The sequence below is a fragment of the Bufo gargarizans genome, chromosome 4 (genome assembly GCF_014858855.1).
Source record: "Bufo gargarizans isolate SCDJY-AF-19 chromosome 4, ASM1485885v1, whole genome shotgun sequence".
Taxonomy (NCBI): domain Eukaryota; kingdom Metazoa; phylum Chordata; class Amphibia; order Anura; family Bufonidae; genus Bufo; species Bufo gargarizans.
This window is the reverse complement of record NC_058083.1, coordinates 61302584-61315876: the sequence shown is the minus strand read 5'-3', so window position 1 is coordinate 61315876 and position 13293 is coordinate 61302584. Positions and strand designations below refer to the sequence as shown.

Sequence of the window (13293 nt, the reverse complement as noted above, 5' to 3'; positions counted from 1 at the left end):
CTGATGTAGAACAAGATTGTATTTATTTCTAAAGCATTTCCCACATTCTAAACATGAATACGGCTTCTCTCCTGTGTGAATTCTCTCATGTTTAGAAAGATGTGTTTTAGTTTTAAAGGACTTACCACATTCTGAACAGGAATATGGCTTCTCTCCCGTGTGAATTCTATCATGTTTTAAAAGATCTGATTTAGTTGCAAAACATTTCCCACAATCGGAACATGAATACGGCTTCTTTCCTTTGTGAATTCCCTCATGTGTAGTAAGATATGATTTCGTTGTAAAACATTTCCCACAAACTGAACATGGATACGGCTTCTCTCCTGTGTGACTTCTCTCATGTTTAACAAGATATGACTTCTTTGTAAAACATTTCCCACAAACTGAACATGAATATGGCTTCTCTCCTGTGTGAATTCTTTCATGCAAACCAAGATTTGATTTACATGTAAAGCATTTCCCACATTCTGTACATGAGTATGGCTTCTCTCCTGTGTGAATTCTCTCGTGTTTTAAAAGTTCAGATTTATATATAAAGCATTTCCCACAATGTGAACATGAATATGGCTTCTCTCTAGTGTGAATTCTCTCATGTGTAACAAGACATGATTTCTTTGGAAAACATTTTCCACAATCTGAACATGAATATGGCATCTCTCCTGTGTGAATTCTCTCATGTATAAAAAGATTAGATTTCTTTATAAAACCTTTACCACATTCTGGACATGAATAAGGCTTTTCTCCTGTGTGAACTCTCTCATGATATTGGAGTTTGGATTTTTCTTTAAAACATTTCCCACATTTTGAACATGAATATGGCTTCTCTCCTGTGTGACTTTTCTCATGTTTAACAAGATACACTTTCTTTGTAAAACATTTTCCACACTCTGAACATGAATACGGCTTCTCTCCTGTGTGAATTCTCTTATGTTTCACAAGATTTGATGCATTTGCAAAACATTTCCCACATTCTGAACAGACATGTGGCTTCACTCCAGTGTGAATTCTGTGATGTACAACAAGTTGTGGTTTGCTTCTAAAGCATTTCCCGCATTCTGAACATGGATATGGCTTCTCTCCTGTGTGAACTCGCTCATGATTGAAAAGATCTGATTTATTTATAAACAATTTCCCACATTCTGAACATGAATATGGCTTCTCTCCTGTGTGATATCTTCTGTGTAAAGAAAGACTTGAGCTATATCTAAACTGTTTCCCACATTCCCCACATTGAAACCTTTTATCCCCTTTCTGCCCGCTACTTGTGGTAGCAATCTGTGATAGGTCAGGAGAAGGTTCCTCTTGATTAGGTGGATTATATGATAGATCTGTAACGAGAAGGAATGGATATGCAATCAGAGCAATGTCTCCTGATGACCTGATCTTCTTTATAAATTTAGTGATCGCAGGATGTTTCACTCAGACTCCTTATTGGGATATTTCGTTAAGAATAAAAGTGGATTTTGTGATGTGTTGTTCAAACACCAAAATAGATACATTTATAACGTTCCAACAAGGCCAGGTTCACATGACCAAAGTACGGATTTATTATCTTGCACATGTCCCAGCCACAACTTGTGTTTAACTGACTCGAACTCAGCATCAAAGGGATCTAAAATACAGTGAGCTCATATCAGTTAAAGGGGTTGTCCAAGTGTTTAATGCTGATGACCTATGCTCAGGATGGTTTCATCAGTATTACACGCTCAGAGAAACCATTTAATCCAACTGTTGAGCAGAGACACGTGCATAGTATGGGTGGATAATACGTCCATCATATGGTCATGTGAATTTGGCCTTGGACTGGAACCACACGTGCAATTTTAGATATAGTTTGAATCCAGCAGGAATGTGAGGAACACCTGCTTCCTCTGCTCTGTATGTGCCCCAGAATCCGCAGCAGAAATTCAAGGCTGAATCTTGGACTTCTGCTGTGTTTCTGAAGTTTGTATATCATGGATCGGCCTTGATTTAGTCATACTCCTTCTTGACTAAGTCATTTTTTTTGCTACACAGTGAAAGAAACCATATGCAGAAATATAAGGTGGGTTTCGCTTTGAAAACAATGGATGATGGATTCTGTGTGGATTACGGTGCGGAGTATAAGCCAAAATCAGGGCACAATGAGGTAATCTGAACATAATCGTCTATATTTCTGCATAAATTTTACCTAACACCGCATCAGATTTTCAGTCCTAACAACAGATAAAGAACCAAATCAAACAAATGAGTCCAAAATAATAGACTTGGTGAATTCTTTCCGAGTACATCTGCCCCAGTGAATACAAAGCTCTGCCGGTTAGGAAACACATGCAAGGCTGAATTATAAGTCATGAGTAAAAAGATGCAGCGCCGGCTGGAGAAACCAAAGCGGTGAGGCTGAGAGGCTCATTACTATTTCCCTGTGAGGACTATTGACTGAGCGCACGTGCAGTCAGAGAGGCAGGGGAAGAGGTGTGTAGAGCGTCGCTAGTAGCCGGGACACTGACTTACCTGGAGTAATGTGCGTACATAGGGCAGAGCGCCTGCGTGATGTGGTGAGTGACTTGTCTGGTTTACAGTTACAGGATGGAGGACACCAAGCATCATATAAAGGGGAGGGAGACATGCTAGACAGATGAAATGGATGGGCAAATCAAATATATCAATGGACCATGTGAATCTGATCTGGTCCAAAGGGAATGTGAATTAGAGCTAATCCGTACACAAGGGCTCGTGCAGGAAACAAAACCAGGACAACAATCGAGAAAGGAGTATAAAAAACATTATGACAGCACTCACTAGAGCACAGCAGGACCGGGGAGCAGCGAGTGTGGAGCTCCTGGTGCTGGCTGTCCTCACCGCTCCCTGGTGATGGGGATCAGAGCTGAGGTCTGATGAGGATTGGGGTCTGATCTGAGGTCTGATGAGAAGTGGGGGACTGATCTGAGCGTCTGATGAGGAGTGGGGGTCTGATCTGAGCGTCTGATGAGGATTGGGGTCTGATCTGAGGGTCTGATCAGGAGTGGGGGACTGATCTGAGCGTCTGATGAGGAGTGTGGGTCTGATCTGAGCGTCTGATGAGGATTGGGGTCTGATCTGAGGGTCTGATCAGGAGTGGGGGTCTGATCTGAGGTCTGATGAGGAGTGGGGGTCTGATCTGAGCGTCTGATGAGGATTGGGGTCTGATCTGAGGGTCTGATCAGGAGTGGGGGACTGATCTGAGCGTCTGATGAAAAATATTTTTTCTTCCTCTAAATCCTAGGTTCATCTTATAGAGTGATAAATATGTTACTTATTAATAAAGCTCAGAAGCCGATCACATCTTGTTCTCCAGACTCTTGTCAGATGATGGTTGTAGACATTGTAACTCAAAACATAATATTTCACGTTTCTGGAAAATCTGGAAGTGATTTGGCACAGATTTTTGTACTAAAACAGAGGTAAATTTTGCTGATGGGTGACCTCTGACCCTGACGACCACTTCCTTTCCAAGTGTGGGCCCTGTTATATCACCTACATACCGCTCGGGTTCAATCCACCTGATCTGAAAAGTCTCCACACAGGATAGTAGATCCTTCTGATCCCAATATTTCTACCCTCTCGCAGTCTGTTGTTTTTACCACTCATCAGGTTAATCACATAAACTTCTCATTGTTTCAGGCATTACATTTATAATTTTATTTTTTAACAGTTGAACCTTTTTTGTGCCAGGACGGGATTATAGAGTGAAAGTAATGTCCGGCATCTGATAAGACCTAGCTGAGGATAACACACATCACTCCCAATTCCCTTCCTCCATTCATTACTCCATACCTGTGGTCACATGGACTGGAATGTCCTCCTCCACTTCACTCTTACACGGGGGGTCACCCATCATCCGCTCTTCTTCATCCTCCACTTTAATATCGGTCACATCTTCCCCCTGATTTTTCATCTGTAACAATTTAGGACAATACAGCAGACAGGTGGGAAATCTAACAGATCCACATAAGAGACCCCCACAATCTATGACCCCTCTATGACTGCAGGACCCCCTATATAGATGTGTATAGGGCTCAGCTCCATCTACCTGATGGTTCTCTGGGAGCTTCTCCTCTGGACAGTCCTGGGAATACAGAGGACGGGGACATCTCTCGGGGGGACTTCTCCTGCTGGAGTCGGTATCTACAGGAGATAACACAGTGACTATATTATATACACTTATTACCAAAAAGATCCACTCTGAGAAGGAGATGTTGGGGAGAAGCTTTATATGTGTGACTGTAACAATGAGAAATGTAAGCGACTCCAATATTGGAGGAAAAAGGATAAATAGAAAGGAGGCTCTAGGACCCTGGGTGGCGCCTATTCCCTGGATACAAGATGAGATACGGCCTCTTCCCTGGATATAAGATGAGATACGGCCTCTAGCCTGGACACAAGATGAGATACGGCCTCTGGCCTGGATACAAGATGAGATACAGCCTCTGGCCTGGATACAAGATGAGATACGGCCTCTAGCCCGGATACAAGATGAGATACGGCCTCTAGCCCGGACACAAGATGAGATACGGCCTCTAGCCTGGACACAAGATGAGATACGGCCTCTAGCCTGGACACAAGATGAGATACGGCCTCTAGCCTTGACACAAGATGAGATACGGCCTCTAGCCTTGACACAAGATCAGATACTGCCTCTAGCCTGGACACAAGATGAGATACGGCCTCTAGCCTGGACACAAGATGAGATACAGCCTCTGGCCTGGACACAAGATGAGATACAGCCTCTGGCCTGGATACAAGAGGAGATACGCAGCCTCTTCCCTGGATACAAGATGAGATACGGTTGGGCACAGAGGCATACAGGTTTTGTATCCTGATCATTAGGGTCCATTCACTCGTCCGTAACTTGGGTCCAGATCTGTTCCGCAATTTTGAGGAACAGGTGCGGACCCATTCATTGTCAATGGGGCCGGAACGGATGTGGACTACCTCCATATTTCCAGATCCGCACTTCCGGATCCTCAATTCCGTTCCTGAAAAAAATAGAACATGTCCTAGTAAAGAAAAAAGGCATTTTCTATTATAGTGCCGGCAATGTGCGGTCTGCGAAATGTGAAAAGCACATTGCCGGTGTCTGTGTTTTGCGGATCTGCAATTTGCGAAACGCAAAACACTTATGGACGTGTGAATGGACCTTAATTCTGCTAAAAAATGCCAGCTGTCAGCCCTGCCATGAGAGGAGCACATGTAGCGGCAGGATGTCCTGCACATATCACTGAGCTGTTAGTGTCCTTGTATCACTACTATGGGTCACGACTGTCATATGTGATGGCTTCCCCGATGATCAGACCGCAGTGGGGGCAGTGTGTCGCTCCACAGTAAAAGCAGGATTGAAGTGCTCACCATGAGGCCTCCAAACTCCAACCCAACTATCCTCAGATATCCCAAACAGAACCTGGATTAATCACTAAAGGAGAGGTCCAGCCCGTAGCAGTCCAGGTTTCTTGTTCACGACACCACTGAAGATGAAGGTGACTGGCTGTCAATGGTAGGACATGTAATGGACGCAGTGACACCAAATTTCCTACTGCTAAATATCTAGAAATGGTCCTGGTAGAGACAGAGGGTGTAATGAAGAGGCCACCTGTGTCTGGATGGTGGACAACTAAACTGTGGAAGCTGCTCAAGCTTGTTGGTAGATCAAACGATCCTCTCTATAGTTGTCTGTCTGGGCCGACCGGAGCCTGGTCGTTATGTGTGCGCCCTCCGGAAACCACTGCTCTCAACACTTCCTAACAGCGGGGTCAGAACGGCCGAGATGGCAAAACAACCATCCACCTTCCTCCAATGATGGATCCCCTCTAAAAGTCTGTCGACTGGGCAAATTGTCTTTGAGAGCGTTGTAGAGGTATGTACACTACCCAAAAGTAGCCCCTGCAAGCTTTTTTAACAGAGTACATACATACAGTATGGGTCCACGCTAAACTGGAATAGGGAGTTTTTTCCCAAACAGGCAGTCTTCACAGAGATTTCGCAGCTTCACAGATGCATCGCCGGTATATGGTCTCGATATCAACCAGCAAAGCGACTTCCTTCAGGAGGAACAGATCATAGTGCAATACCCGAATCTTCTTTAAAAGGTATAATTTATTGTACTTACAATAGGACAACTTGCATATAGCGTGTAAACATGCCCGACCCGGGTTTCGCCTTCTCTTCGTCTGGGGCGTCACAATCAAATCCACCCGAACTCTGATTTGAATAATCACTGATCACATGAGCTTAAGATAACATGTAATAAAATCACAAAATGTTCTCATATATAAAAATTGAATGAAATAAAAAAGCCCACGGCATATATTCAAAACTTACAGCGATAAATGTCGAGGTCACTCCGTCACTGGCACAACCCACACTGGCATCGCATAGCATATATACACGCACTAAAGCGACAGCATGACGGGACTCCGCCAGAGTGTATACAGATGTTCCGGCGGTGGGCAGTACAATGCCTCGCCCTCTCTCATGTGTTTTATTAGGCATATTAATAATAATCAGTGCAATATTAAGTTCACTGAAGATATTAGCAAGGTCAAGGTTAACTTCCTGGACCTGGAAATATCGATAATAAACCGGTGTATAACGAAAGGCGTCATTGCTGCGGCGCTCTCAGGCTACACTAACGCCGACTGGCGTCATCTCGCGTGAGCCGAGATTTCCTGTGAATGCGCGCGCCTGTGTGCTCACAGGATCGGAAGGTAAGCGCGTGGATCTCCAGCCTGCCAGCGGCGATCATTCGCTGGCAGGCTGGAGATGTGATTTTTTTAACCCCTAACAGGTATATTAGACGCTGTTTTGATAACAGCGTCTAATATACCTGCTACCTGGTCCTCTGGTGGTCCCTTTTGTTTGGATCGACCACCAGAGGACACAGGTAGCTGTGTAAAGTGCCACAAAACACCACACTACACTACACCCCCCCCCTGTCACTTATTAACCCCTGATCACCCCATACAGACTCCCTGATCACCCCTCTGTCATTGATCACCCCCCTGTAAGGCTCCATTCAGACGGTGATATGTTTTTTACGGATCCACGGATACATGGATCGGATCCGCAAAACACATACGGACATCTGAATGGAGCCTTACAGGGGGGTGATCAATGACAAGGGGGTGATCAGGGAGTCTATATGGGGTGATCACCACACTGTCATTGATCACCCCCCTGTAAGACTCCATTCAGACATCCGTATGTGTTTTTCGGATCCGCGGTGTCCGTGTTTTGAGGATCCGTGGATCCGCAAAACACATACGGACGTCTGAATGGAGCCTTACAGGGGGGTGATCACCCATATAGACTCCCTGATCACCCCCCTGTCATTGATCACCCCCTGTCATTGATCACCCCCCTGTAAGGCTCCATTCAGACATTTTTTTGGCCCAAGTTAGCGGAAATTGTTTTTTTGTTTGTTTTTTCTTACAAAGTCTCATATTCCACTAACTTGTGTCAAAAAATAAAATCTCACATGAACTCACCATACCCCTCACGGAATCCAAATGCGTAAAATTTTTTAGACATTTATATTCCAGACTTCTTATCACGCTTTAGGGCCCCTGAAATGCCAGGGCAGTATAAATACCCCACATGTGACCCCATTTCGGAAAGAAGACACCCCAATGTATTCCGTGAGGGGCATATTGAGTCCATGAAAGATTGAAATTTTTGTCCCAAGTTAGCGGAAAGGGAGACTTTGTGAGGGGAAAAAAAATGGGGTATTTATACTGCCCTGGCATTTTAGGGGCCCTAAAGCGTGAGAAGAAGTCTGGGATCCAAATGTCTAAAAATGCCCTCCTAAAAGGAATGTGGGCCCCTTTGCCCACCTAGGCTGCAAAAAAGTGTCACACATGTGGTATCGCCGTACTCAGGAGAAGTTGGGCAATGTGTTTTGGGGTGTCATTTTACATATACCCATGCTGGGTGAGATAAATATCTCGGCAACTTTTCCCATTTTGTTATACAAAGTTGGCATTTAACCAAGATATTTCTCTCACCCAGCATGGGTATATGTAAAATGACACCTCAAAACACATTCCCCAACTTCTCCTGAGTACGGCGATACCACGTGTGACCCTTTTTTGCAGCCTAGGTGGGCAAAGGGGCACACATTGCAAAGAGCACCTTTAGGATTTCACAGGTCATTTTTTACACATTTTGATTTCAAACTACTTCTCACACATTTGGGCCCCTAAATTGCCAGGGCAGTATAACTACCCCACAAGTGACCCCATTTTGAAAAGAAGACACCCCAAGGTATTTCGTGATGGGCATAGTGAGTTCATGGAAGTTTTTATTTTTTGTCACAAGTTAGTGGAATATGAGACTTTGTAAGGAAAAAAAAAAATCATCATTTTCCGCTAACTTGTGACAAAAAATAAAAAGTTTTATGAACTCACTATGCCCATCAGCGAATACCTTAGGGTGTCTACTTTCCGAAATGGGGTCATTTGTGGGGTGTTTCTACTGTTTGGGCATTGTAGAACCTCAGGAATCATGACAGGTGCTCAGAAAGTCAGAGCTGCTTCAAAAAGCGGAAATTCACATTTTTGTACCATAGTTTGTAAACACTATAGCTTTTACCCAAACCATTTTTTTTTTTTTTACCCAAACATTTTTTTTTTTATCAAAGACATGTAGAACAATAAATTTAGAGAAAAATTTATATATGGATGTCATTTTTTTTAAAAAATTTTACAACTGAAAAATATAATTTTTTTGCAAGAATTTCGTTAAATTTACATTAATAACAAAAAAAGTTAAAATGTCAGCAGCAATGAAATACCACCAAATGAAAGCTCTATTAGTGAGAAGAAAAGGAGGTAAAATTCATTTGGGTGGTAAGTTGCATGACCGAGCAACAAACCGCGAAAGTTGTGGAGTGCCGATTTGTAAAAAAAAGGGCCTGGTCACTAGGGGGGTATAAACCTGTGGTCCTTAAGTGGTTAAACCCACGGATAGGAATGGGTATATTGACCAACCAGCTGTCGCTATAGCCCATGGTTACAGAAGGTCCCTAGGGGTCAGATCCAGCGCATAAAAAGGAATTGTTCCCGTCAGGAAGATTATGAGGTACAGAGTACTATCATTCTAAATAGGTTCAGAGAAAAGGGGTATAATGAGGAGTCACTAGAAGAACAGAGAAGGGCAGTTGGCGAGAACAATACTGCTAAAAATGATAATAGAAACAAAAATACTGACAAATACAAATGGGCGTTTAAAACGCCGTATTCAGCCTCATGTCCCCGGATGAAACAAATAATCCAGAGAAATTGGAGAATCCTGAAAAATGATGCGGTCATTGGCCCAATGATCCCAGATAAACCACCGTTTATCTTCAGAAGGGCCCCCACTGTGGGCCTTAAAATAGTACAGGGGTGTTTGAGGAAAAAGACTAAGGCCACCACCAAGAATAATTCTGTTCCGGCTGCAAAAAAAGATCGATGGCAGATAAGAAATGCAGGACACAAAATGTCATATTTTCATGTTCCAGCCAAAAAGAGATGAAAGTGAGAGGACACCTATCTTGTGAGTCCGCAGGGGTAATCTATGTGTTGGCGTGCCCCTGCAGGTTACAATATGTGGGCAGAACCCTGAGGAAACTCAAAATTAGAATCAGCGAACATATTGGAAACATAAGAAGAGGTCTTGAAACTCATAGGATCCGCAAAACACATACGGAAATGACATGTTATCTTAAGCTCATGTGATCAGCGATTATTCAAATCAGAGTTCAGGTGGATTTGATTGTGACGCCCCAGACGAAGCGAAGGCGAAACCCGGGTCGGGCATGTTTACACGCTATATGCAAGTTGTCTTATTGTAAGTACAATAAATTATACCTTTTAAAGAAGATTCGGGTATTGCACTATGATCTGTTCCTCCTGAAGGAAGTCGCTTTGCTGGTTGATATCGAGACCATATACCGGCGATGCATCTGTGAAGCTGCGAAATCTCTGTGAAGACTGCCTGTTTGGGAAAAAACTCCCTATTCCAGTTTAGCGCGGACCCATATGTACAGTACAGACCAAAAGTTTGGACACACCTTCTCATTCAAAGAGTTTTCTTTATTTTCATGACTATGACAATTGTAGATTCGCACTGAAGGCATCAAAACTATGAATTATCACATGTGGAATTATATACATAACAAAAAAGTGTGAAACAACTGAAAATATGTTATATTCTAGGTTCTTCAAAGTAGCCACCTTTTGCTTGATTACTGCTTTGCACACTCTTGGCATTCTCTTGATGAGCTTCCAGAGGTAGTCACCTGAAATGGTTTTCACTTCACAGGTGTGCCCTGTCAGGTTTAATAAGTGGGATTTCTTGCCTTATAAATGGGGTTGGGACCATCAGTTGCGTTGTGGAGAAGTCAGGTGGATACACAGCTGATAGTCCTACTGAATAGACTGTTAGAATTTGTATTATGGCAAGAAAAAAGCAGCTAAGTAAAGAAAAACGAGTGGCCATCATTACTTTAAGAAATGAAGGTCAGTCAGTCCGAAAAATTGGGAAAACTTTGAAAGTGTCCCCAAGTGCAGTCACAAAAACCATCAAGCGCTACAAAGAAACTGGCTCACATGCGGACCGCCCCAGGAAAGGAAGACCAAGAGTCACCTCTGCTGCGGAGGATAAGTTCATCCGAGTCACCAGCCTCAGAAATCGCAGGTTAACAGCAGCTCAGATTAGAGACCAGGTCAATGCCACCCAGAGTTCTAGCAGCAGACACATCTCTAGAACAACTGTTAAGAGGAGACTGTGTGAATCAGGCCTTCATGGTAGAATATCTGCTAGGAAACCACTGCTAAGGACAGGCAACAAGCAGAAGAGACTTGTTTGGGCTAAAGAACACAAGGAATGGACATTAGACCAGTGGAAATCTGTGCTTTGGTCTCATGAGTCCAAATTTGAGATCTTTGGTTCCAACCACCGTGCCTTTGTGCGACGCAGAAAAGGTGAACGGATGGACTCTACGTGCCTGGTTCCCACCGTGAAGCATGGAGGAGGTGTGATGGTGTGGGGGTGCTTTGCTGGTGACACTGTTGGGGATTTATTCAAAATTGAAGGCATACTGAACCAGCATGGCTACCACAGCATCTTGCAGCGGCATGCTATTCCATCCGGTTTGCAGTTTAGTTGGACCATCATTTATTTTTCAACAGGACAATGACCCCAAACACACCTCCAGGCTGTGTAAGGGCTATTTGACCATGAAGGAGAGTGATGGGGTGCTGCGCCAGATGACCTGGCCTCCACAGTCACCGGACCTGAACCCAATCGAGATGGTTTGGGGTGAGCTGGACCGCAGAGTGAAGGCAAAAGGGCCAACAAGTGCTAAGCATCTCTGGGAACTCATTCAAGACTGTTGGAAGACCATTTCAGGTGACTACCTCTTGAAGCTCATCTAGAGAATGGCAAGAGTGTGCAAAGCAGTAATCAAAGCAAAAGGTGGCTACTTGAAGAACCTAGAATATGACATATTTTCAGTTGTTTCACACTTTTTTGTTACTTATATAATTCCACATGTGTTAATTCATAGTTTTGATGCCTTCAGTGTGAATCTACAATTTTCATAGTCATGAAAATAAAGAAAACTCTTTGAATGAGAAGGTGTGTCCAAACTTTTGGTCTGTACTGTATGTACTCTTTTGATTTTACTGGAGAAGGGACTCACTACAAATTTTGGGTCTGCTGCTCATTTTATATTCCTGGGATCACACAGAAGTTTTATTTGTGTCCTTAAGCTTTTTTAACAGGACTTTTATGTCCTCTTGTGGCAAGATCCAGTGACTAATCAGACCACAGCTGTGATCAGTTACATGTCTGCCCGACAGAACTGTGGGACGAGTTTTTTGTCAATGAGTGTTTATGTGATGATCAGATGATATTTGAATCTATGTGACCCTTAGACCTCTATAATCAGGAAGATCTTCTCTTACCCCGTTCCTACATTACATGTCATTACACACGTGTACACACTGCACATGACCGGACTGAGGCTCTAACACGGCCTCTTCTCACCTCGTCTCTTCTCACCTGGTGATGTCAGAGGCCGGGGAGCCTCCATCATGGCCTCCTTGTACAGATCCTGGTGTCCTTCCATATACTCCCACTCCTCCATGGAGAAATAGACCGCCACATCCTGACACCTTACAGGAACCTGACAACACAATGACACCGTCATCACCCAGACCCCTCCAGTGCTGTTACTGGAGAATTTCCCAGCATTCCCAGCAGTGTCACCTCTCCAGTCAGCAGCTCCATCATCTTGTGGGTGAGTTCTAGGATCTTCTGCTCATGTATCAGGGGGGGAGGCTCTGTGATGTGGGTCCTGCTCTGCCCTGCTGACTCATGGATGATGGGAGTCCTTCCCGGTGTCTTCTTTACTATGGTGTAATCCTGTGGATGGAGAGAGACACTTAGGGAAATAAATTCCTTCCTGACTCCAGATCTACACTCAGAATCCCTCCCTGGATCATGGCCCCATCTCCAGTAATCTAGACGTTAGAAGCTGGAATATTGTTACCCTCCAGGCTTCTTCTGGACTCTTCTAGAGAATCCCCCATGACCCCTTCCTCTGGCAGAGAGCTCCATAGTCTCACTGCTCTTACAGTAAAGACTCCTCTTTTATATTGGTGGAGAAACCTTCTTTCCTCTATAGATGTAGTGGAGGCCTCCTTGTTATAGTCCAGTATCATCTAGATGTCAGACTAGTGGTAGAAATCCTCCCTCCAGGCCACACTCCGGCCATCTCCTCCTCTGCTCCTGGGTACAACGTGCCTACTTACCTTCTCATGGCTCCTACAACATGACTATTGGTGTCCATGATCCATCACTGACCATACTGGTGGCTGATATTCAGGTTCTCCATCACTTGGAAGGTCTGGAGGCCGTTCTCCAGGACCCTGGACTCTTCCTATCACTTCCTATGATGGATTCTCCTTCTCGATGTCTGACTTGTTACAGAACACAATAAAGAGGAGAGAAATCTAGAAAAGTTTACCTCTCCACTCAGCAGGGAGATGATCTCCAGGGTGAAGTCTAATATTCTTCTGCTGATCTCCTTCCTGTCCATCCTTGGTGGTCATTCAGGAGAAGAGGGGAGACCTGGAGGAGCTGGAGGCTTCTAGTACTGCAGGCGCCTTTATGAGGAGAGGAGAGGGTGGAAATCCTCCAGGGACAAGAGCATTAGTGAGATCCAGAACCGCACTTACTGCTCCTGGAGAGACCCCGCTTCTCAGAGCCCCCAGCACCGGGGATAAAGGGGGA

The 13293-nt window shown here is 44.2% G+C and overlaps 1 protein-coding gene across 1 annotated transcript; it reads right to left on the bottom strand.

Annotated features, from left to right (window-relative positions):
* Positions 1-1706: 1706 nt before the first annotated feature.
* LOC122935207 (oocyte zinc finger protein XlCOF8.4-like) lies at positions 1707-13082 on the bottom strand. The gene is made up of 6 exons (XM_044290972.1): positions 13028-13082; positions 12268-12423; positions 12061-12184; positions 4052-4146; positions 3864-3916; positions 1707-1728 (listed from the first exon to the last, which is right to left on the bottom strand). The coding sequence occupies exons 2-6, from the start codon at positions 12289-12291 to the stop codon at positions 1707-1709; spliced, it is 318 nt and encodes a 105-aa protein (XP_044146907.1). The 5' UTR covers positions 12292-12423; positions 13028-13082.
* Positions 13083-13293: the final 211 nt, after the last annotated feature.